The sequence below is a fragment of the Xenopus laevis genome, chromosome 5L, assembly GCF_017654675.1.
Source record: "Xenopus laevis strain J_2021 chromosome 5L, Xenopus_laevis_v10.1, whole genome shotgun sequence".
Classification (NCBI taxonomy): domain Eukaryota; kingdom Metazoa; phylum Chordata; class Amphibia; order Anura; family Pipidae; genus Xenopus; species Xenopus laevis.
Genome location: NC_054379.1, coordinates 31,331,465 through 31,358,333, shown reverse-complemented (window position 1 = coordinate 31,358,333; position 26,869 = coordinate 31,331,465). Strand labels below are relative to the sequence as shown.

Here is a 26,869-nt window from a genome sequence, read left to right as displayed (position 1 = left end):
ACACAGATAATCATGGTTTCCTTTCAGACTTTGGAATCATGGATGACTGTAAAAAAATGTGTATTTCTGGAAGTTGAGTGGTTATTCACCTTTTCTACATTAGCCCAACTAAATGAGCTTGTATCAAAAAGGGGGAGTAAATTTTCACTTTAAGCCATTCTTTAATTTCTAAGTAGGGATGCACTGAATCCACTATTTGGGATTTGGCCAAATCCCTGAATCCTTTGTGAAACATTAGCCGAATACTGAACCAAATCTGAATTTGCATATGCAAATAAGGCGCAGAGAAGGAAGGAAAAAGTGGAAAATGTTTTTTTACTTCCTTGTTTGGTGAGGAAAAGTCACGCGATTCCCCCACCCCTAATTTGCATATGCAAATTAGGAATCTAATTTGGTTCGGCCAGGCACAAGGATTTGGCCGAATTCGAATCCTGCTGACAAAGGCCAAATCCCGAACCAAATCCTGGATTCGGTGCGTCCCTATTTCTAAGCAATTACTAAACAAACTGTAGGGCATCATGAGTATCTGAATAAATTGGCCCAGTTGAAATCATGTTTTATTACTATTTTTTATTTATCTAGGAGTTATTAATGGGGTGTTTTCCAAAGCCTCATTCCAATCAATCCCTTCCCCAGTGGATCTCACAGCAGTGTAAATGTGTAAATCACATTCATGCAACATACACTAGGTTCAAACAGAATCAGGAGCAAGTTATCCTTTCTGTATATTTTTGAAGTGTGAAAGGAAACTGAAGTCGTAAAGGACTGGAATTTCCCTAATCTTACGAACTATTCTATGAAAGAGTTTAATAAAAAAAAAAAAACACAATGTAAGGATTGGGGCAGGATTCTTATCTAGAGTAACGCAATCCATAGTACATTCTAAGCTACCGCAATAGATATTACCAAAAGAGGAGGTAAATGCAACTTACAGTGATGGTTTGCTGCGAGTATGATAAAAACTGTTCCTTAGTAATTGCTGGGAGGTAGGGTGATGGTAAGACTTCACTTTCCATAAAGTCTTGCCCCCACGTCTTTGTGAAAAAATCGGACTCCCTTTTTGCGAGGCGGGGGTCATTTAATGCTGCCGGAAGATTTACTTTGGAATGATATATTGTCCATTTGTGCTGATCTGCAACTACAGATGGTTCATCACGCAAACTTTTAGTATCACCTACAGAAGGAAAAAACAAAACTCAGGTTTATGGAACTTACAAGGGATCCTGTCATCGGAACGCATCAGTTAATAGTGCTACTTCAGCAGAATTCTGCACTGAAATCCATTTCTCAAAAGAGCAAACAGATTTTTTTATATTCAATTTTGAAATCTGACATGGGGCTAGACATTTTGTCAATTTCCCAGTCATGTGACTTGTGCCTGCACTCTAGGAGAGAAATGCTTTCTGGCAGGCTGCTGTTTTTCCTTCTCAATGTAACTGAATGTGTCTCAGTGAGACATGGGTTTTTACTATTGAGTGTTGTTCTTAGATCTACCAGGCAGCTGTTATCTTGTGTTAGGGAGCTGCTATCTGGTTACCTTCCCATTGTTCTTTTGTTTGAGTCACATGACTTGGGGCAACTGACAATATGTCTAGCCCCATGTCAGATTTCAAAATTGAATATAAAAAAATCTGTTTGCTCTTTTGAGAAATGGATTTCAATGCAGAATTCTGCTGGAGCAGCACTATTAACTGATTCATTTTGAAATTTTCTACCCATTCATTCTATAAAATTACCTGGGGAGATTGCTGGAGTTTGCCTACCAAAGTTTACTCCTTGCACAAAAATATAAAGTCAAAGCAACTACAATCCCCTTTTATTAGTACCAAATAAGAATTCTATAATAGAACAAGGTGTGAGTTTTTAACCAAGAATAATTTGACATTTAAAGCAATAATCACTGGGGGAAGTGTTGCACCTTATAAAATGGTGTGGTCACCCATGGATACATAATACATTTAAAAGTGGTCAATGTCAATTTGCAATTTGGACAATTTCAGCATGAACACCTATCAGTTCAACTATGGACACCTTGTCCGAGTCCTATACTTGTGGATTAGATATGAATCTATTACTCGCAAGAGCAATGCCTCATGGCAAGTTATTGTTAGCAGGTTTAAAGAAAAACTATAACTTAGCTAAAGAAGTAGGGCAGAAATTGTGTATAGGTATGGGATCTGTTATCCAGAAAACTCAAAATTACAGAAAGTTTGTCGTCCATAGACTCCATTTTTATCTAAATTAATCCAACTGATTTCCTTTTTTCTCTGTAATAATAAAACAGTACCTTGTATAATATATATACATATGAAAAAATATAATTACATGGTACATGGCTTTTATGACATCTGCTTTTGGATTTGCAAAGACCCCTAAGCTTCTGAGCAGTGTGTCGCAGACAAATGGGAAGCATCTTTGACAATTTAGAATGCTGGGATTATTACTACTATAGAAATGCTGAACCTTTAAGCAGGTTCAACAAGTTCAGTATTTAAATGACGGTAGTTCTCCTTTAAACAGTTTAAAAATATTCATACTATTCTCTGTCCTTAATCTCACAATGTTACTGAAACAACGTTATCTAAAGCTGTTTTTCTAGTTAAAATAAATGCATTGGAGAAACACCCTTAAAAGTAATGAAATGGTAACTATAGCCCACATTAAAGTAAGGGTGATTAGTTTGCATAGGCCTGTTAAGCCAGACAGAAACCCCATGTAATTAAAGCTAAATTGCCATCAGCACAATTGAATGAATACCTTGTGCTTTTCTTGGGGAAGGAGAGTTGTATGGAGTCCTGTATGTGTGGAGGAATTGTATTAAGTTGCGCAGTTGCCCTATGCCCTAACACAAAGTCATACATCTTTAATGTCACATTTAAATACCCTTTAACGCACAATACTATCAACACTTACCTGTAGGCTCCTTGGGGCAGACATCAGGCAGTGATCGCACCATTCCCACTTGCTGAGCGGGCTCAAGACCCTTTTTGTAAAAAGCTTTGTTGCTGTTGGAATGAGGCACTAGTGAAGAACTGTGGCTGGAGGCCATTGCATACATTTAATGAAGCTGCTGAAAAAAGAAGGAGATACAGCTGTAATATTGATCATACTTTCTCTAAACATTTACATATATTACAAAACATTTTGGGAGTTGCAATTTTATAAATGCACCAGCAGTCAACCTGAAAGCTTAAAATATCCATGTACTTGCACTATTCACAACTGGGTAAGAAAGTACAGTGTACTAGTGTCATGGGCTTGTATGCCCAGTTACCTTGTTTTTAATATATAAATATATTGCACGTGGGTAATTCAGTGCCATGGGTTACAGGAGGATATAAGGGTTAAGTTATTCAGTGATTTGAATAGTAAGCTTGTTACAGACCTTAGAGGCTCTGGTGCCATTCCATCAGCTGAATCTAAAGGGGCTGATGAAAGCTGCCGACAGACCAAATTATTGGCCATTGTACAGGGCCCACCAACTGGCTTCCCTGACCAATATCTGGCCTAAAATCAGGCAGATGTCGGAGAGGTTTAAAAATCCATTCAGATCAAGGACTGCATTGTTTCCTTGATGTGGCCCTCACCTTGACCGCCTGCATTCCTGCGACAGTGATCCGATTGTCTCATGATTGTATCCAGGGCCACAATTTTAAAAAATTGCTTGCCAGGGTCCCCCATAAGTTTGGCTCTTAATGGGGACCCAGCCATGCTTCACTTACTTGATTGCCAGGCCCCTGCTGTCAGCATTCTGCAAAGTTTAGAAGAGGGGACAGGAGCTCCGGTGCCAGCATTATTTCTGCCCTATTCAGTTCTCTGCACCCTCATTGGTCGATTAAGTTAAGTCCCGGGGGAAGCTGCATAGGGATTGGATAGGCTGGAGGGGAAGTTCCTACTTCGCCCATCCAATCCCTGTACAGCTTTACCGGGACTTAATAAACCAACGAGGGTACATCGGAGCTCCCGTCCTCTATTCTAAACGTTGCAGCAGGCTGACAGCAGGGGGGCCCGGCAAATCAAGTAAGTGACGCAAACACACAAAAACCTGCAGGGCCCAGGACAACTGTCCTACCTGTGCCCCCCTTATGGAGGCCCTGATTGTATCAGCCCCATATAGCCCACTCAAGGTGGGAATATCGGGGCAAGATTCACGTGTTTGGTGAGCTCTCCAGAGAACCTAGTGGTCAGGGATGTGATTTTCTTGTAATTTTATTTATGCAATTATGCACAAGATAGGACAAGGAAGCAATAGCAAAAATACACTCCCCGGGGTACATCTGTGGTGCTATATAAATACATCATTACAAAAACAATACAAATGTGGTTTTATGCAACGGACGTATGTCTTTTTACAAATAGCTTTTTTCAGGAAAGAACCATCAGTCTTAACTATTTGTGATTTTACCTCCTTCTCATAGCTTCTTTCTTGTAATGTACAAGTATGGGATCCATAATCCGGAAGCTTGTTATCCAGAAAGCTCCGAATTATGGAAAGGCATCTCCCATAGACTCCATTTTATCCAAAAAAAAAAGATAGCTTTTTTTCTCTGTGAAAATAAAACTAGGGATGCACTGAATCCAGGATTCGGTTAGGGATCCAACCTTTTTCCAGCAGGGTTCAGATTCGGCCGAAACCTTCTGCCTGGCCGAACCAAATTAGGGGTGGGAAGGGAAATCATGTGACTTTTTGGTCACAAAACAAGGAAGTAGAAAATCTTTTTCCCTTCCCACCCATAATTTGCATATGCTAATTCGGCTTAGGTTTGGTATTGGGCCGAATCTTTTGCAAAGGATTTGGGGGTTCAGCCGAATCCAAAATAGTGGATTCGGTGCATCCCTAAATAAAACAGTAGCTTGTACTTGATCCCAACTAAGATATAATTAATCCTTATTGGAAGCAAAAACCAGCCTATTGGGGTTATTTAATATTTACATGATTTTCTAGTAGACAAAGTATGAAGACCCAAATTACGGAAGATCAGTTATCCGGAAAACCCCAGGTCCCGAGCATTCTGCATAACAGGTCCCATAGCTGTACCTTTTATCCCTTTATCTAAAAAGAATTTTAGGGAAAAGCTATCCCAATAGCAATTTCATGGATGGAGCAGAGAAGTATACTGACATGAGAACTGCAGCAGTCACGTGCCATTCCACCGACTCAGCCATCCACACACTCCCTCAGCAATTGTTCTTCTGAATAGTCTGACTTTTACTACAACAATGGGGTTCTCATAAATATTTTTATTCTGATTTCAGCCTGAAAATACTAAACTGTGCATTTTCAGACAAAATCTGCCCAGTGTGCCCCGGTGACAGGTGGTTGCCATTAAAGTCAAAGCAAATAATGGAAGGGAAACTGGCCTATTTCACTTTGCCAAAACATTTGTGATACCGAAGTTGATAAATGTACTGGAGTCAATAGGAAGACATTGGTGGTTTTTGTGCATTTTTTCCCAGGGCAAAAAAAAAGTAGGGGTGTTTTTGCCACAATGAAATGCAATAATGCCACTGACCTTTTTCTGGTGCAATAAAACGTTTGGCAAAACAAAACGCATGGTAAAACGCTAGATTCTAAATTCAGATCTGCAAAAATAATTGCCGCTGGCGAAAACTGTACCAGTCAACATCAAGTTACACAAAGTGTGACCTTAGCTTTCAGTTGACTGATTGGTTTAATTAGTAATAAGTAGATTTGGTTATGATACAGCTACTTGCTACAAGAAAGGGCAGATTAAATGTCTCTGGATGAGATCAGGCAAGTCTAAAAAGTGTTTACTGAGCAGTACAAGTGGGCAAAAGAATTCCTATATTTGCTGCAAAAAAATCAACGCAATGCATGCAACATTAAAATGGCAGGCTTTTGGAATGTCCAGCTGACCCATTAGATATTCTATAATTTGGCTATAAATGGGCTTGGGAAAATGATACTGGACCAAATCAATTATTACAGAAGCCTATTCATTATATGCATAATAAGGTTTACCAACTGCAATTTCCAACCTTTTCTGTGTGAAAAGATTAAGGAGATTATTTATTAAAATCCAAATCCGAAGGGGTTTTTTTTCAATTGGAAACTCAAATTCTTAAAGGAAAAAAACCTCAAATTTTTCAAGAGTTATTATACCCCAATGCTGCAAAAAGCCCGAATCTAAAAATCCGCCATCTCAGACCCTCTCAAAGTTCTGTGTAAGTCAAAGGGAGAGGCACCCATCGCAATTGGAAGTTGTTATGGTCTGCGATGGGTTTAGCCTGAAAATCAGACTTTTTTAGGGTTCTCGGGAAAAAGCCTGAAAAATTAAAGCGATTTGGGTTTTTATCGAGTTTTTCCACGATCCGATTAAATTGAGTGTTTTTTTATTAATAAATAAGCTAAAATCGGACATGGGAGTTTGGTCATGGTTTTTTAAAATAAAATATGACATAAATTTGGATTTTAGTAAATAACCAACTAAGTTCAACTGTACGACATGCCTTGTAAGATCTTAAAAATAATTCCATTATTACCTTTTTTCCACTATTATAACTATTTTAGATATGGAATTAGGATTACCAGCACAAAGCAATGCATATTCCTCTAATAGAGAGCCGTATGCAGTACGAGGTTAAGGATAAGCAAGTGAATGAGAGGGAAATGAGTCGTGTGATGCAGAAGAAGTGCACGTGGCACAAATAAGACCTGTCACAAGGCACCGTTCTCCATTGTCTTAGCTGAACAAACCTGAACGGAGTCAAATTCTCATATATCATTAAGTTACCAGGGGACTGTGCCAGGCTTTTGAAGTGCAAGAAGCATTACAGGCTGAGCAGGAGATGTTTAATTGATGTTATGATCATGGCCTTTCAATTACAAAAGCCATAATAAACGCTTTTCAATTAATTCTCCAAGCCAAACATTTGATATTAGTAATAGAAAACCTATAGGTGAAGCTATGGGACAAAGGTGGATCAATAATTCTGCTGTTGCTCTGAAAGAGGTGCAAATGACCTAGAAAATAGACACTGCTGGTGGATTAGAAACTTTGAACAACTACTGATGTAAAAATGTGAAATATTTGTGCTTAAAGGACAAAAAGTGAAATTGACTTGGGAGTGCCACTTTGTTAGTTACCCAATGGTAAATATAAATATAATCTCTCGCTTTTTACACTGGGACAGCACCCCTCTTCTGTAAAGAACATAGCAGCCTTGGGTCCTATTCCCCTGAGCATTGCACCATGTCAGTTTTACACTGAGTGTTCGCCACCATTTTCCCTGCTTTCCTAGGCATCTCTCGTGACTGTTTGGGACCATTAGATTGTAAGCTCTTTTGGACAGGGCCTCCTTCACCCTCTGTGTTGGTCACATGCTAATGGGCAACAAAGGACACTATTTTTGGGTAGGATTGTTGTTTCGTCATGGCTACCCGTCTCCTATAAATAAACATGCTGCTGCAGGCAAATAGGATTCCCTGTGGAGAATACCATAGGCAGATTTCAAAGAACATTTAAAATGGGTTGTTCACCTTTAGGGATACTGTCATGGGAAAACATGTTTTTTTCAAAACGCATCAGTTAATAGTGTTGTTCCAGCAGAATTCTGCACTGAATCCATTTTTCAAAAGAGCAAACAGATTTTTTTATATTCGATTTTGAAATCTGACATGGGGCTAGACATATTGTCAGATTCCAGCTGCCCCCAATCATGTGACTCGTGCTCTGATAACTTCAATCACTCTTTACTGCTGTACTGTAAATTGGAGTGATATCACCCCCTCCCTTTCCCCCCTCAGGAGCCAAACAAAAGAACAATGGGAAGGTAACCAGATAACAGCTCCATAACACAAGATAACAGCTCCCTGGAAGATCCCACTGAGACTGATTCAGTTACATTAAGGGTAAGGCCACACTGGGCGTTTTGGGGAGATTTGGTCGCCTGGCGACTTATCGCCTCGTCTTTGCAGCGACCAATCTCCCCAAACGCCTTCCCTCACTCTGTGCCGGCTAAAATGAAAAAAAAACACTGGCGCTAATCACACGTGGCAAAATCGCCCAGTGTGGCCTTACCCTAAGTAGGAGAAATAACAGCCTGCCAGAAAGCAGTTTCATCCTAAAGTGCAGGCACAAGTCACATGACTGGGGGCAGCTGGGAACCTGACAATATGTCTAGCCTCATGTCAGATTTAAAATTGAATATAAAAAAATATGTTTTTTTTTTTTTTTGTTGAGATTTGGATTTCAGTGCAGAAGTCCGCTGGAGTAGCACTATTAACTGATGCATTTTGAAAAAAACATGTTTTCCCATGACAGTATCCCTTTGAGTTAATTGTTTGTATGTTATAGAATGGTCTATTCTAAGTAACTTTACAGGTGGTCTGCATTATTTTTTTTTTTATATAGTTTTTGAATTATTTGCCTTTTTTCTGACTGTTTTCAGCTTTCAAATGGGGGTCGCTGACCCCATCTAAATAACAAATGCTCTGTAAAGCTACAAATGTATTGTTATTGCTACCTTTAATTTCTCATCTTTCTATTCAGGCCTCTCATATTCATATCCCATTCACTTGTTTAAATTACTGAATGGTTGCTAGGATTATTTGGGCCCTAGCAACCAGATTGCTGAAACTGCAAACTGGAGAGCTGCTGAACTAAAAGCTAAATAACTAAAAAAACACAAATAATAAAAAGTGAAAACCAATTGCAAATTGTCTCAGAATAACACTCTCTGTATAAAAAAAGATAAATTAAAAGCAATTAGTTTTCACCTGTCTGCTTGAGGTTTCAAAATGAATAGTGCAGATGTGACTACTTTGCTCTAAATCACAGTCTGGCCACTTTTTGAGATTCTGTCTTATGATTCATTTTAATTAATTTATTTATTTTTCTTCCAAAATCAAAAAGTTACACATTAAAAAAAAAACAAAAACATATTTTAAGGTTTGTATCCTTATATAACTGTGCAAGCTAAAGAGGAAGAACACGTTAGCTATAATTTTATGTTGATCACATGAATGCAAATAACAGAGCTTATGATTCAATATCTAGAGGGAACAGCATGTAAAGACACTTTCTGTGAGTGAATGTATTATTCAGGGCTGAGCTCTCTCGACACTGGGCTAAGAAGCTTGCTATCTCTAAAACAGAATAGCTTTCTATCTCCTGCTTCTTCGTGTGCGGAGCAGGCTAATTTAAGCAACTTTTCAATTAACCTTAATTTTTTTTTAATTATTTGCCATCTTCTCTCTCTTTGCAGCTTTCAAATGGGGGTCACTGACCCCATCTAAAAAACAAATACTCTGTAAGGCTTCACATTTATTACTATTGCTTTGTATTACTCATCTTTTTATGCCGGCCCATTTCTATTCATATTCCAATCTCTCATTCAAATCAATGCATGGTTGCTAGGGTAATTTGGATCCTAGCAACCAGATTGCTGAAATTGTAAACTGGAGGGCTGCTGAATACAAAGCTAAATAACACAACTAAAAAATGAAATTCAATATCAAATTGTCTCTCAATATCACTCTCTACAGCATACTAAAAGTTCATTTAAAGGTGAGGGGCCCCTTTAATGTCAATACCTATAAAACTTCACCTTACCAAGGTATTCAGCGGTCACTAGAAGATGACTGTAAAGGACCAAAAACTGCAACATAATAGCAAATATTTTACAAACAAATTCTATGCTACTTTATTAATAAATTATATTCCAAATATTGGCAACAACGTAGGCTGAGCGTTACAACTGAAAACAGCAGCAAACACACAATCTTTACAGCTCCAGGGCTTGCAAACACAGAACCAACAAAGTCACAGGACAACCAACAGACCCAAGGGTAATCGTGCCATACAGAAATGAAAGATCCCTGCATCTGTAACCACTAAAATTACAACTTTCTTGCATTTATAGATTTACTGCAAATAAAACGAATGGCACGTGGAAGCTGTTTTCAGATCATAGCATTTTATGTTGTTTTGATTCTTGCATCAGAGCATTAGATTAATTTGTCTATTAAGTGCCAATTAAATTAAATGCTTTTTATGATATGAAAACACAACTGTGTTCAGAGAGTTAGCTTTGTACACTTTAACCAGAAAATTTGCCGTTTAGGTAAGCTAGGCCCAGAGTGCTGTCAAATAATGGCATACTTTTAGGTGTTACACCATCATAAATAATATAATCATCTTACTTCCATAATCATGATGCACGGGGTTAATTTAAAAAAAAAAGCTACAACATAGTTACATAAATTCAAAAATTTTTTAGCACAAAATATTTTACATACCTTTATAAATATTCACTAGGTAGACTGATAAAGGCTTTCTTAAAGGACCAGTAACATCAAGTAGAAATAACTTACCAAAACTCCTCATCTGGTGATCCATCGTGCGGCGCTCGATTTCTCCTCCATGCCTTCCTTATAGGAGATAGCCAGGGAGGAGAAATCGAGCGCCGCCCGATGGATCGTCGTGTCGCTTTTTATGAAGAGGAGCGGAAGTGGAGTTTTGGTAAGTTATTACTTAATAAAGACTTAGCAATTTAAAAGTTTAATTTGTCTTTGTGGTTTTTTTTTGTACTATACTATACTTTTTTTTAAAAAAAATTGATGTTACTGGTCCTTTAACCTGGTTAGGACCCCCCCACCCAAGAAAACAAAGTTGCCAACGTCTCAGTTTTAAGAGGATTGTTCACCTGTGATATAACTTTTAGTATAAAGAGATATAACTTAGTATCATATATAATTTGTATAATATAGAGAAGGATAGTCTAAGAAAATTTGCAATTGGTCTTCATTTCTTATTATGTGTGCTTTTTTTTTTTTTAACAATTAGTTTTTTGTTTAGCTGCTCTGCAGTTTGGAATTTGAGCAGCCATCTGTTTGCTAGGGTCCACATTACCCTAGCAACCAAGCAGTGGTGCAAATGAGAGACTGGAATATAAAGAGGGGAGGGCCTAAATGGAATGAGAAGTAATAAAAAGTAACAATAAAATTGTAGCCTCTTGTTCTCTAAGGTCAGTGACCCCCCATTTGACAACTGGAGTCAGAAGAAGAAGAAGGAGGAAAATAATACAAAAAAGCAGGGATGCACCAAATCCAGGATTTGGTTCGGGATTCGGTCGAACAGAATCCTGGATTTGGTGCATCCCTACTTCTTCATCTGACTCCAGCTGTCAAATGGGGGGTCACTGACCTCAGAGGCTACAATTTTATTGTTACTTTTTATTACTTCTCATTCCATTTAAGCCCTCCCCTTCTGCCCGGCCAAACCGAATCCTAATTTGTATATGCAAATTAGGGGCGGGAGGAAAATCGTGTGACTTTTTGTCACGAAACAAGGAAGTAAAAACCGTTTTCCCCTTCCCACCCCTAATTTGCATATGCAAATTAGGATTCAGATTCAGTAATCGGCCGAATCTTTCGCAAGAGATTCGGGGGTTCGGCCAAATCCAAATTAGTGGATTCAGTGCATCCCTACAAAAAAGTATGAAGATCAACTGAAAAGAACAGGTCATTCTATAGCATATTAAAAGGAGTGAACTACCCCTTTTAAAGGGAGAACTTTTCCTTCCAAAAACAAATTACATCTTGCACTGAGCTGCAACAGCAAAACTAAAGAAGGTCAGGCACAGATTCGGGCTTGGCCGCCTCTAGGTCTTGGATCTTCGCTCCCAAAGACCTCGCAAGCACATGCGCCAGAGCACTCGGGAGTACGCGTCCCCAGTGTTCCTTAGGCTGGGGCTGGGCGGCATGCCATCCCTAAAAGCTTGCCGTCCTAGGCCCAGGCCTTTGTGATTTCACCAAAAATCCAGGCCTGAAGAAATCACCTGGATAACTATCTCATTAACTGCTGGGGGTTCACAACTAAGGCAAGTTTCTTTTCTTCCAATTTGCAACATTTAAGGTGGCCACACACAGAGAGATACGCTCGTTTGGTGACGTCGCCAAGGTTGAGGCGGGCGATATTGGACTGATCCGACCATAATGCAGGAGTACAGAGGTCAGATTGCAGGACCGCATCCACAAGCAGATGTAGTCTGCGATTCATTGGGATTTTTAGCCCTGCCCAATCGACATCTGCCCAGATATTGATAGGGGAAGCCCGTTGGAGGGCCCCATACACCGTCTTGCAGCCCCACCGTCTCTGCTGGCAGCTTTTATTGGCCCGTGTATGGCCACCCTAACTATGGGACTGCAAGTAAAAAATGCCTGTGGCCACTTCATGTCATCTAGGTTTATAGAGTTACTAGAGCCAACGCTTTAAGCAAAATTGTGATATTTTGAAAATAAGAAATCCTTTGTGATCTTCTTCTCCACGTTACACAGCACAGTCGCCGGAGGCAAGAGTTCATCAGGAATGGAATTGCTGGCAACTAGAAACATCAACTGGCAACATTTCTTCTTACTTTTATATCATTTCACTTGTAGACAGTTAAACGTCGATACAAGATTTTAGCAATAAAAGTCAAGCATCATTTGTGGGAGTGAAAATGTTTTTGCTGCAGAAGACAAGTTCCCATCAGACCCTCAGCAGGTTTCATGCCATTCTATACAGCAGTGATCCCCAACCAGTAGCTCGTGAGTAACATGTTGCTCTCCAACCCCTCGGATGTTGCTCTCAGTGGCCTCAAAGCAGGTGCTTATTTTTGAATTCCAGGCTTGGAGACAAGTTTTCGTTGTATAAAAACCAGGTACACTGCCAAACAGAGACTCAATGTAGGTTGACAATCCACATAGGGGCTACCAAATGTCCAATCACAGCACTTTTTTGGCACCCCAAGAACATTTTTCATGCTAGTGTTGCTCCCCAACTCCTTTTACTTCTGAATGTTGCTCATGGGTTCAAAAGGTTGGGCATCCCTGCTATACAGCCACTGTTTTGAGTACTGGTGTTTGAGTAAGCAGTTCATCAAATTACAGTAGTTTATTGATTTGGTACACATCACAATCATATTTAGATAGTGTATCAAAACACTTTTTTTCTGTAATAATCACAAACACAAAAAAAAAGACTGTGCATCAGCAAAGAGCTTTACTAGTCAGGAGAAAAAATCCAAGCTGGTCATAAGACAGAATTGCAATGTCATTTTGGGGTTGCATGTAACCTTGTCTCTCCTACTTTGTGGCCGTCAGTCACTTAGCTACTTCTGTAAATCACAAATAAATGTGAATCCAAAACATTAATGTTTATGACTTTAAAGCTTTGCACAACTGAAAGTGAGAATTACTTGACCACTGGTTTTCCCCTCAAAGGGACCAGAGCCAGCAACTTAAGGGTGTGGATAGATTTAAGTACCTGGGCTTCCAGATCCATAGGGACCTCTCAAAATGTGTCTACTTCAACTCCGATCTGGCTGACAGAACACAGTGGAGTATGGAAGTCAGTTCAAGCATTCCCAGTCTCTCATTAGGGTTTACACCTGGGCAGTATTTTAGTGACAGTATTTTAGTTGCTTAATGCCAATGTTATTAATAAGGAAGAAAAAATACAAATATAAGCAGGGCAGTATTTGTACCAGAAAAGATGACAACTCTAGCTGTCACATGTATTTCTATGATACACAGGTTGGCGCCACTAGATTCACTAGAGTGCATATGAGGAATGTTCAAAGAACTAGCCTTCAGTTGCATTTCAACGGCAGCTCCCAGAGCCTCTCAAACACTACTGTGCTGGCTGTCATTGTTCTACATTAGGCGACACTATCACAAGTTCACTACCACACAACAATGTGTGTAACAACAAGCACACAGGGTCTCTTTAGCACAACACACTGCACAACCAACACAGGAGGGAGTAGGCCGCTCTCAACATACAACTTCTATTATAAAATATAAGCTTTCATTAAACAGGGTGTATAAAGCACAAAGTACAGGTAAGGGACCTGTTATCTAGAATGCTGCGGATCTGGCGTTTTTCAGATAAGGGATCGTTCCATAATTTGGATCTCCATAGCTTAAAAATCACTTAAAGTGGACCTGTCACCCAGACACAAAAAGCTGTATAATAAAAGCCCTTTTCAAATTAAACATGAAATCCAATTTCTATTTTTTATTAAAGCACTCATAGCTGTTGTAAGCTCATTTAAACATCTCAGCTGTCAATCAAATATTGTCTGCCCCTCCTCTATGCCCTGGGCATAGAGGCGGGGCAGACAATTACTTTCACTTTCCATTCAGCACTTCCTAGAAATCACTGCTCTCCCCATATTCCCCCATTCTCTTCATCATTTAATTGTGTAGCCAGGGCATGGGGATGGACATCAGGTCCCCCATTCTGGTGCACAAACAAGATTCTGAGATGATACAAGGCTTATCTTAATAACAGTGTCCACAAAATGGCTCCTGCCTGCTTGCTATAATTATGAATTCCTAGACTGAAGGAAACAACATTCAAATAATTTATATAGTGTAATTAAAGTTAATTTTGCTTGACTGGTATGATAAAATAGGATTATGAATCATTTTTTCTGGGTGACGGGTCCCCTTTAAACATGTATGAAACCCAATAGGATTGCTTTGCCTCCAATAAGGATTAATTATATCTTAGCTGGGATCAAGTTCAAGGTATTGTTTTAATATTACAGATAAGGGAATATGTTTTAAAAACGTTGAATTATTTGAATAAATGTAGTCTATGAGAGATGGCCTTCCTGTAACTCGGAATTACGGGTTTCCAGATAGCTGTACTTGATAATGTTTATATATTATCAGGATGCTATAAAGCTTCCCTGACAGAGTTAAGGTGGCCATAGACGCAAAGATCCGCTCGTTTGGCGACAAATGAGCGGATCTTTCCCCGATATGCCATTAACGAGCATAGCTATATCGGGGGTAATCTGAACGTTTGCCCATATGGTCGAACGATCCAATTACGATGCGCAATGGGCTCTGGCGGGATTGGTCGTGTCAAAATCAAAACCTGTCCGATCAACCAAACGGCCATTCTCTGCCGGACGAAAGATGTTGGCACTCTCCCCACACGATCCGAAAATCATACGAATCTTCGATTCGTACGATAGGATCTGTGCGTCTATGGCCAGCTTTAGGGCAGAGACAAACGGTCAGATTCGGAGAGATTAATCGCCCGGGGGACGATTCTCCTCTTCTTCGGGGCGACTTATCTCCCTGAAGTGCCTTCCCAGGCTAGAATGAAAATCACCGGTGGGATGGCACTCGGAGTGCTTTATTTTCTGAAGTCGGCCGAAGATTCCTCGTGAGGCAACTTCAGAAAACGAAGTGCTCTGAGTGCCACCCCGCCGGCGATTTTCATTGTAGCCGGCGGAAGGCAGTTCAGGGAGATAAGTCGCCGGGCGACTAATCTCCCGGAATCTGACCGTGTGTCTCTACTCTTAGGGTCAGGGCACACAGGCAGATTCGGGGAGATTAGTTGCCCGGCAACAAATCTCTTCTTCGGGGAGCGACTAATCTCTCCAAACTGCCTCCCGCCGGCTAGAATGTAAATTGCCGGCGGGATGGCAGAGATTCGTTTGCTGAAGTCGCCCAACGAGGAAACTTCGTTCGACTTCGGAAAACGAAGCGCCCGAGTTGCATCCCGCTGGTGATTTACATTCTAGCCAGCGGGAGACAGTTCGGGGAGATTAGTCGCCAATCTGCCTGTGTGACCCTTATAGTAAGTGAGGATGAAAAGAAAGAGCCAATAGACAGGAATATTATCTCCACATAATTATCATACGTCCCTAGAGAGAGCAGCAACATGGCAGCCCCGAGTCATGTGGGGAAGGAATGTTGAGTGCACAGAGTACAGAGGGATTAGTCCAGGGAACACTGGGATAGATCTAAGCGCAAATAAACACATATAATTACACACACGTAGGCAGCCATAGATATCATGTCACACACCTGCTGTTGTCTAACCAGCTCAGCCCCATACACTACACTGTCTCTTACTAATCCAAATGCGTTTCCATAGCAAACACTCGGGCAGTGTAGGCCTCAGTCAGAGCCGGGGGCTTTCCTACTCACCGAAACCACCCTTCCCCTCCCGCCGCCGCCGGGTTTGCTGTGACTCTAGTCACCTGACGCCCGCACTGACAACTCCCCCTCTCCCTCTGTACCTGAGGTCACTCGTCCAGCGGCAGCAACAACAGCATCTCCCGGGCGGGCAGAGCCCCGAGCACCGGCCACACAAGAGCCCGGCATGCACAGCGGCGAGCACCGGGGGAGGAGACACACTGACACACAGCGGCTGCAGGAAAGTGATCCTGTGTCTCAGCAGCAGCCACGCACTCACTCACTATGAACCTGACCCGGAAAACACGGGCAAACGTCAGTGTATGAAGAGAAAATAGGGCAGGGTTGGCCGTGTGACTAAACTACAACTCCCACACAACGCCAGCAAAAGCGCCAGGGACTCACTGTTGGATATCTATCACTGAGTGCATTATAAATAAATAATAAACAAAACTAAAGGGATGCTGTCATGGGAAAACGTTATTTTTCTTCAAAACACATCAGTTAACAGTGCTGCTCCAGCAGAATTCTGCATTGAAATCAATTTCAATTTTATTTCTATTTAGCTTTGAAATCTGACATGGGGCTAGACATATTGTCAGTTTCCCAGCTGCCCCCAGTCATGTGATTTGTGCTCTGATAAACTTCAGTCACTCTTTATTGCTGTACTGTAAGTTGGAGTGATATCACCCCCCCCCAGCAGCCTAACAACAGAACAATGGGAAGGTAACCAAATAGCAGCTCCCTAAAGTTGGCCATAGACACAAAGATCCGATCGTACGAATCAAGGATTCGTATGATTTTCGGACCGTGCGTGTATTGTCCCGACATTTTTCGTCCCATGGAGATCGGTCATTTGGTCGATCGGCCAGGTTAAAAGATTTCTGTCAGCTGCCAATAATATCTCTACATGTATTGCCGACCGTATGATTTTCAGACGGAGACTGTCATTAGCTTTTGTCAGACATAACTATCGTACGATTACTGTCAGGGGCAGAACATCGGCTGATCTGTTCTTTTACTACTTTATTTGATCTGAATGGTTAGTGGCAGGTCGGGAGATGGGGAAGTCCGATCGTTTGAAGATTCGTATGATTGGGTCTCTGCATCTATGGCCAGCTTAACACAAGATAACAGCTGTCTGGAAGATCTTAAACTGGCGGCTGGCCATAGATGTAAAGATTTTTAAAAGATCCAATTGTTATTGTGAGACCACGATTAGCTCGAAATGATCGTTTAAATGTACGATATGTCCATCAACTAAAAAGACCATTTCAGGCGTTATTGCCAGCAAAACTAAAGAGTAGCTGCCTGCTTGGCCCTGCAAACATAGATTGTTTGCACTGGGAACGATAAAGATTTTTAAACCTGGCCAATCAATTTTCTGACAGATGTCGGCCGAGAAATCGGAAGATGTACAACCGTTAGTATCCCACTAACCACACAATAATTTCGAAGGATTGGTCGGACTGCACTGAAATCGGTCGTTCACCAAAGATGAATCGTCGTGTCTATGGGGACCATAAGAACAGCACTCAATAGTAAAAATCCAGGTCCCACTGCGACACATTCAGTTACATTGAGTAGGAAAAACAACAGCCTGCCATAAAGCAGTTCCACCCTAAAGTGCTGACTCTTTCTGAAAGCACATGACCAGGCAAAATGACCTGAGATAGCGCCTACACACCAATATTACAACTAAAAAAAATATACTTGCTGGTTCAGGAATGAAATTTTATATTGTAGAGTGAATTATTTGCAGTGTAAACAGTGTAATTTAGAAATAAAAACGACAATCATGACAGAATTCCCTTTAACAGGCTTTTTAGATGTTTCTTTTATTTTCTTTATTGTTCAGCTTTGTGTTCCTGTTCCTCTTACAATTCAGCCTTGACTGCTGCCTGGTTGCTATTATAATTCAACTCTAGCAACCAAATAGCGTTCATTGTCTAACTTAAAGATACATAACAAGGCTATAAAATGAAGGCCAATTGCAAATACAATGTTGATCCTATATTAAAATACACAGTACAGGTATGGGACCTGTTATCCAGAATGCTCGGTACTTGGAGTTTTCCGGATAATGAGTCTTTCTATAATTTGGATCTCCATACTACAAGTCTACTTAAATCATGTAAAAATTAAATAAATCCAATGAGCTGGTTTTGCTTCTGATAAGGGTTAATTATATTTTAGTTTGGATCAAATACAATGCACTGTTTTATTATTACAGAGTAAAAGGAAAACATTTTGAAAAAATAGAATTATTTGCCAAAAATGGAGTCTATGGGAAACAGCCTTTCTTGTAATTCTAAGATTTCTGGGAAACGGGTTTACGGATAATGGATCCCATACATGTTCCCCATTGTAAGCATAGGCATAGTGTTTGTTCTCAGTGCACTCATGGACACATAAGACTCGTATGCAGATAAACTGCAGATTAAACCCCCGTATCTACTCAGTCTTACATTTATTAGGGTCGCTTGCCAGTGGGATTTAGTTTTGCCCAATATTAACATTAGTACCATAATTAGAGTTGCCACATTGTAGCACCTTTAAGTTAACTTTAAGGGGCAGATTCCCTAAAGGTGAATCAACTAACGGTAGCGAAAATTCGCCATTTCGGAACATTGCTGATTTCCTAACAGGTGCGGGTGTCACTTCGCTAGCGAAGGAGATAAACGCTAGCGTTGCTTCGCACTCTAACGCCAGGCGAATTCGCTCTGGCGGACGGACGTAACTCCACAAATTTACTAAGATTTTATTGAACGTTACCTCATTCGCCAGACTTGCCTTCGCCAGCTCAGGCAAGGAGAAGAGTAATGAAGTGCATAGGACTTTTTAGTGCAAAATTTTCCCAAAAAACGCTGGCATCTTTTCCTTTTTTCAGAGTGATAGCCTGCAAAGGTCCGTAAAAATTTTTTTGGGTAACCGGGTTCCCCCTCCATTTTTTAACATTTGGAACATAAACTATACAGTGGGCTCATGTGTAGGGCATTATAACAACTCTATTTTATTTATTAAGGTTCCCTGGACTTGTGTAATGTAATGGATTTGCTGCAACATATACAGTACGTCCATTCTAGTGATGTGCGGGTCTAGAATTTCTCGACCCGCACCCGACCCTAACCCGCCCGCTCCCTGCCCGCCCCAACCCGCAGTGACATCACAAAAGGGGCGGAGCAGGCGGAAGTCGGCAGTACTAGGTCGCAGGCGGGGAGAGCAGGAGCGCCGCGCCCTGTGCATTTTATCCAGGGGTCGGCCGAACCCGCCCGACCCGCGGGCCTCGGGTCGGCCCGCACATCACTAGTCCATTCATCTTTATAATTTCCCTGCCGTATGCAAATTAGGCAAGGTTAGCACATCTTCGATTTGATTGCTGAAGTAACGCTAGCGAAAATTCGGCAGCGTTCGCTGCCCTAGACACACCTTCGCACTTCAGTGAATTAGCATAGTCCTAGCGAATTTATGCCGGGCAAAGGGCTGCAATGCCTGCGAAGCTGTTGCTGCCGAATTTTCACCGGTTAGGGAATTTGCCCAACTTTTCAATTGGTATTCATTTTTTATTGTTTTTTTTAATTACTTGCCTTCTTCTTCTTCTGACTCTTTCCAGCTCTCGGATAGGGGTCACTGACCCCATCTAAAAAAAATGCTCTTTAAGGCTACAAATGTATTTTTCTTGCAGCTTTTTACTGTATTAACTTTCTATTCAGGCCTCTGCTATTCATATTCTGGTCTTATATTCAAATGTCTGTGCTGTTTGCAGTAATTATGTGCAGGGGTGATCCTGGCCCCTCCGCCGCCTGAGGCAGCAGCAGTTGCTGCTGCCCCCCCTACCCTAGAAATTCGCTCTTAAAGTACCAGGAGCAATATTTTTGCTGCCCCTGGTACCTAGTGGGGCGCTGCTGCCTGAAGCGACAGCCTCAACTCGCCTCATTGGTGAAGCACCCCTGATTATGTGGTTGCACACTCGATCCAGTCTCATGTGGTATTGACCGCAGCCCAACGCTAGTGAAAGATGGTAGTAAATAGGCTTACCACCCACAGGATTATCAAAATGTGCAGGGAATTTCCCTTGACTTTCACTTTATCCAACTACACAAGCCCTTATGCTTACATGCCTGTGTTGTTTCAATAAAAAAACAATATTTTTCTTAACTTGTATCAGAAGCAAATGAACATTGTATAAATAAGAACAGAAAAAAGTTATTTTATCATCATCTTATGTTTTGCAGAAGTGCAAATCCACAGAATGTTGTACCAAATTGTAATTAACCATTTAAATGTAATAATAATAATCACTATACAAAATCTCCAACCCTTTGCATGACCAGAGGCTGATCCAATTCCTGTGTAATAGTAGGGTTTCCTTCCTTTTTTAAAGTTTCCTTTACAAAGGTGCACAGAGACCATAACACAGACCTTCTGAACAGATGTAACGCATGAAAACCTTTATTTACTATGGCAGCATTATCTAAAGCAAATTCCAAGTGATGGACAGCAGTATTTCATTCTCCCCCAACATTTATCACCTCCACCTTCTCCAGTAGTTAGAGGAAGACTCTTATCTTCTCGCTTTCCTGTACAATCATTATCCAAATGAACCCCTCACAGAATAGAATTAGATATGGAGGAGCTGTCTGAATATAGCAGGTATATGTGCAGTATATTTACTGAACACTCACCTGAACTGGAGCTGGTTAACATGACTTTGTTTCACAGCATATTATACAATGGGGGTTATTGATCTGATGCAACACACCAAACATAGGTTAAAATGGAATCTAATAGCAGATACATTTGATTTATCTCTAACTAGTATAAAGGACAGCAACTCCCCCTTATCCTGAGGGAACTTTTGTTCTGCTGCTCTTGCTGCTCTCTGCCTGCATTTTTTTTTTTGGAGGCTGAGAAAAGAGTATCCGCTCCCTTATGCACCTCAGTAAAACTGCACTGACAAATACAGCTTCCGCTTTAACACGAAGCAGAGCAAGGGGATTGGCCCAAAAATGCCTGCTTTTGTGTTTTCAGCCTGATCCCTGCTTGGTTCCACTTCGTGAAGCCACAAGTGATCGTGACACTAATAAATGACACTAAAATATGAATATACATTGAGGGGCAAATTTACTTATGGTCGAATATCGAGGGTTAATTAATTGAAATCCTTCGACATCGAAGTCGAAGGATTTAGCGCAAATAGTTCGATCGAACGATCGTCGAAAAATCGTTTGATCGAACGATTAAATCCTTCGAATCGTTCGATTCGAAGGATTTTAATCCATCTGTCGAACAATTTTTCTTCGACCAAAAAATACTTAGAAAGCCTATGGGGACCTTCCCCATAGGCTAACATTGACTTCGGTAGGTTTTAGGTGGCGAACTAGGGGGTCGAAGTTTTTATTTAAAGAGACAGTACTTCGACTATCGAATGGACGAATAGTCGAGTGTTTTTTTAGTTTGAATCGTTCGATTCGTAGTCGAAGGTCGAAGTAGCCAATTCGATGGTCGAAGTAACAAAAAAAATTATTCGAAATGCAAAGTTTTTTTTATTCTATTCCTTCACTCGAGCTAAGTAAATGGGCCCCTAAAAGTTACCCATAGGTCATGCTGATTGTTTTTTTTGCAGAGAGGTTTTGTTTTGCTAACCTGACTGTCCCATCTCAGCCTGTCAGTTAAGGTGGCCATACACGGGCCGATAAAAGCTGCCGACAGACCAAGTCGGCAGCTTATTGGCCCGTGTATGGGGGCCCCCGACGGGCTTCCCCGATCGAGATCTGGCCGAAAGTCGGCCAGATCTCGATCGGATGGGGTTAAAAATCCCGTCGGATCGCGGCCGCATCTGTTCGTTGATGCGGTCCCGCGATCCGACCGCCCGTTTGGCGAACGCTAGGATCCGATCGTTGGGCCCTAGGGCCCACGATCGGATCAGCCCGATATTGCCCACCTCAAGGTGGGCATATCGGAGGGAGATCCGCTCGTTTGGCGACATCGCCAAACGAGCGGATCTATCCGTGTATGGCCACCTTTAGAGTTTCCAATGCTAACGGACTCCTGCTGCACAAATATGGCAGCCCCCCTCATACAGGAACATGGGGCATCAGACAGGTAATGTAAAAGCATCATGCAAATACTTTATGGCAAAGGCAATATTATTATAGATGTAAAAAAAAAGAGTTTAATTTCTGGTGTCAGTATCTCTGCAGTTTAATCTAGTTTGTTTTATGGTATAAGTCACTTTGCTTTGATATTGACATTCATTTAGGGTTAGTTCACACGAGGAGATTCGGGGAGATTTTGTCGCCTGGCTATAATGAAAAGTCACCTGCGCTAATGCACACGCGGCAATGCGTTTTCCATAGTCCCTGAATCTCCTCGTGTGAACTAACCCTAAGAGTTTTATTACTTTATAAATGATGAGAGGTGTGTTTCATTTCCTGTGGTTTTGGGGTTATATATAAATATATGATCTGGCATTCTGTGCTGCCCACGTACAGTATATACACAGTCACTGAACACAGGCCTTGAAGTAGGAGCTAGGAAGGTACATGTACCTTGGCTGTATTGAGGTCCTTACAGTGCACCCAACATGGGGAAGTGGATCCACTCAAAGTTTTTACAGGAGTTCGCCTACATCACTCCAGGCTTGCAATATGCGGAGACCTGTACCCCTCACCACACCCCAGCTCCTCCATCGAATTTATCAGTAATTGTCCTGCAGTGGCTGGAGGGGGGCTGATTTTTCTTTTAAAAAAGTATTCAATTATATAGGTACCCAAAGGCCATCCCCCTAAAAGCGTCAGCTCTATGCACAGGCCCTCAGATGCCTATATTTTTATATACGTATAAACAATGTAGTTCTCTATAAAAATATATTTCATGAAACAGCTCATAAATAAAACCCTGCTTCATGTAAATAAACAATTTTCATAATAATATACTTGTTTAGTAGTATGTGCCATTCGGTAATCATAAATAGAAAACTGCCATTTCAAAAAATATGGGTCGCCCCCTGGGATCGTATGATTCACGCAAGGATGGATTTACATATCGGGCGCCCCTGTCCCCTCCCCTTTATTCACCCAAATTCCCAGCAATGGGAATTGGTGCACGGGACGTTTAAAAAACTATTTTATCTTGTGCGCATCCCCAGTGTTTTTCTGAACCAATGTGGGTGTGGTTGGGCAGCATGCAGCCCCCTAAAATCCTGCCGCCCTAGGCCCGGCCTTGGTGGCCTTTCCACAAACCGGGTCTGGATTCACAATGCACACAAACATACCAAACAAACTATACACTTCTTCCTGTTACAGTTAGAGCTGCAGTATTTCTGGTCAGGTGATCTCTGAGGCAGCACACAGACCATCACAAAATGGTGGTTCAAGGCAAGAGATGTAAAAGGACAATATTTACTTATATATCGGTATGACAAGATTCTTTAATATGCCACTTAATTTGATATAAATCTGTTGCTCAAGTATTCTTTTTGGGGGGGGGATAGGTTTCCTTTAAAGGAGAACTAAACCCTAAAAATGACTATGGCTCAAAATGCCATATTTTATATACAGAACTTATTGCACCAGCCTAAAGTTTCAGCTTCTCAATAGCAGCAATGATCCAGGACTTCAAACTTCATCTTGGAAAGTGTCTGTGACACTCACATGCTCAGTGGGCTCTGAGCAGCTGTTGAGAAGCTAAGCTTAGGGGTCGTCACTAATTATCAAGCAGAAAAGGAGGTCGGTCTGTAATATAAGCTGATGCTACAGGGCTGATTATTAAATTCTGATGCTAATTGCATTGGTTTCTGAGCTGCCATGAAGTAATTATCTGTCTTAATTACTAATCAGCCTTATATTGTGACATTTCTATTCTATGTGTACTGTATATTGTCAGTGGGTCCCTAAGCTCAGTAAGTGACAGCAGCACAGAGCATGTGCAGTGAATCAGCAGAAAAGAAGATGGGGAACTAATGGGGCATCTTTGGAGAAACAGATCTTTACTGTTAAAGGTCTGTGGTTGCCTTGGCTGGTACAGAAGCCCGAAACATAATGTACAACATTTCTAGCTACTTCTTTAGTTAAACTTTAGTTCTCCTTTAAGCTGGCCATACATGACTAGACCGAGACAATTTTACAACACAGCATGTATGGCAAGTTGGAAGTGCCTGACCAAGAGTTAATACTGTAGATCCCAATATAAACAGATGATGTTACTCTATAATAAGTAATTCATATAAATAGTTCCATTTATTAGTTTGCTAATGTCAGTCAGTTCATTTGGGGTCAAGTTTAAAAACCCTACACACCTTCCTGTTCCTGTCACACTGCTCAGTGCTGTTATTGCGTGAAACACAATTTGTATAACTTTCTGCTCAATTTACATGTTGTTATGTAAGTCACATATGTTTGCGCTACCCAGTCGCCCCTTCCGGTTACATTTTGACTGGTCCCCCTGTACCATCCTGATAGCAGCCCTCAGTATTATATACCTCTATTTCAGTTTTGAGGATGCCCAGTTCACAGTGCGTGGTTTACAAATATCTTGAGCTCTGCATAGACAGGAATAAGAAACTAGGACTTTACTAAAAAGGTATGACACAGGGGGTTCTTTACTGAGGGAAAGCCAAGATCTTTCAGCAAAGTTGTCTCTCTTGATCAGCCTGCCGTTTAACAAACTGTGTTAAATTTCAATATTATAGCAGATCCCACTATAACAATTCAACACAAAGGGGCGTTTACTAAGAGTCGAATATCGAGGGTTAATAAACCCTCGAATTCGACCCTTAAAGTAAAATCCTACGAATTTGAATATCGAATTAGAAGGATTTACCGCAAATCCTAGGATCGAAGGAAAAATCGTTCAATCAAACGATGAAATCCTTCGAATCGAACGATTCAAAGGATTTTACTCGATCGGTCAAAGGATTTTCCTTCAATCAAAAAAAGTGATGGGGAAGGTCCCCATAGGCTAACATTGTACCTCAGTAGGTTTAAACTGCCGAAGTATGTAGTCAAAGTTTTTTTTTAAAGAGACAGTACTTTGACTATCAAATGGTTGAATAGTCGAACGATTTGTACTTCGAATCGTTCGAATCGAAGTCATAGTCGAAGGTCGTAGTAGCCTATTCAATGGTCAAAGTACCCAAAAATATACTTCGAAATTCGAAGTTTTTTTTCATTCGAATCCTTCACTCGAGCTTAGTAAATGTGCCCCTATATGTATAACAAACTGCAATGCTGATTTCTGGATGATATCGCCAGCTGCTGGTGTAATACCAAACTACAGGCAAGCCATAAGCACCATAACATTTTCCTGCTAAGAAACCATCAACCTGTGGCCCTCCAGCTGTTATTCAATGATAAAAGCCAGGCATATAAAAGGCTCTTGTGGGGGTGGAACGACTGCCTTTAAAATATTGCTCCCACAGCCTTTAGCTTAGATCTAAATCTCCTACGGCTGTTGTTTAATTGGTCAACTACTCTTGTACCCACTGGAGACATAAAGGTGATCTGAACCCCAAAAATGAATCAAAGTTACGCAAGGGTGCTTCTTTAGGCAGTTTGGCAATTAACATATTTTTTTTCTGTATCTGAGATATTTACAGTTTTAGGCTCCAAATATTTTTGGCTCACCGGCTCTCTTTGAAATTCAGAGTCAGCAATCCTTGGGCTAATACAGGAAGTGCATAGAATGCAAAATAGACTGTGAGCAGTTGAGCTAAAAGCCTGGTATTTAGCTTTGTCATTTATTTTAATAGAGCCAGAAAGTTACTCTGAGCTTTTCATTCATTTATAACAAACAAGAGTTTTACAATAATTTATCAAACAAGGGTTACAGCATGACAATGGGATCAGGTGGTCTTGCACACAAAAGCTTACAATCTAAAAGATCAGCAGTCTAAATCTTTTGATATCCCAGAAATCACTACAAATATATTATTCCAAATAACCAAAGTGTTCAGAGGATCACACTGAGTAAATATATATGAATGGCTTTTTTTATTATCCTTTTAATCTAATGGGTTGGGTGCACTGCCCCAGGGCTCCAAATTGCCATGGCTTAATGGTAAATATTTTGAACTGCAGCCAGTAGAGAATTTTTGCTCCACGGCAGTCGGCAGTAATTCATAGCCAACTTCGGAGGAGTTTCAGCTCTGACAGTGGATGCAAATTCAAACAACGTTGCAGTCAAGAACAGGAAACCTGTGCCAGGACATCACCCTTCTCATTACCGGCTTCCAAATAGTTGCTCCTCCTAGTCTAAACATTTGTCCACCACTGCCCTCAAATAAACAGCCTTGGACAAAATCTTGGTGTAAAACCAGGGGCCTTAGCAGTTGGGTGTAGTGATACATGGATTGAAAAAATGTTCACCTGCACCGACCTTAACTCAAGACTGACCAGGCTCAGTGCAATCATCTATATACCCAGATCAGTCCATCTCTTGAAAGGGGACAGGGCAGACACAACCATATATATATATATATATATATATATATATATATATATATATATATATATATATATATATATATATATATATATATATATGCTGATGATCTGATACTAGACTGGACACTGGAGAGTCAGTGAACCAAGGTATTGCTGATGGATAGTAATGAGCGAATTTTCTTCTTTCTCTTCACCGGAAAATTTGCAGTGAAATTTGCAAAACGGTTGAAAATTCACCATTTTGATGCTCGCGTCATTTTAGACACCGGGATTAAAGTCAATGGCCGTCCGAATATTGTTCACGTGTGACGGTTTTGATGGGATCCACTCTACTGACGTGCGCCCAAAATTTTTTGGCGCCGGTGAATTTTCGCACCAATTTCGGCAATTTATTCGCCAGTGGTGAAACGCGGAAATTTGCTGCGTATTCACATCTGCCGCATTCATTTGCCCATCACTACTGATGGAATGTATCAGG

At 40.9% G+C, this 26,869-nt stretch overlaps 1 protein-coding gene across 2 annotated transcripts in view; it reads right to left on the bottom strand.

The window, feature by feature from the left end:
* vps54.L (VPS54 GARP complex subunit L homeolog) overlaps nucleotides 1-16,282 on the bottom strand; it is a 46,942-nt gene extending 30,660 nt beyond the window's left edge. Inside the window, exons 1-3 of one of the 2 annotated variants that reach the window (XM_018262826.2) lie at nucleotides 16,051-16,282; nucleotides 2,914-3,067; nucleotides 933-1,174 (exon numbers count right to left, since the gene is read on the bottom strand). In XM_018262826.2, the coding sequence (XP_018118315.1) occupies nucleotides 933-1,174; nucleotides 2,914-3,058 (387 nt within the window). In that variant the 5' untranslated portion in view covers nucleotides 3,059-3,067; nucleotides 16,051-16,282. Of the gene's footprint in view, nucleotides 1-932; nucleotides 1,175-2,913; nucleotides 3,071-16,050 lie in introns of both variants that reach the window. The other variant, XM_018262825.2, reaches the window with a different exon arrangement.
* Nucleotides 16,283-26,869: the final 10,587 nt, after the last annotated feature.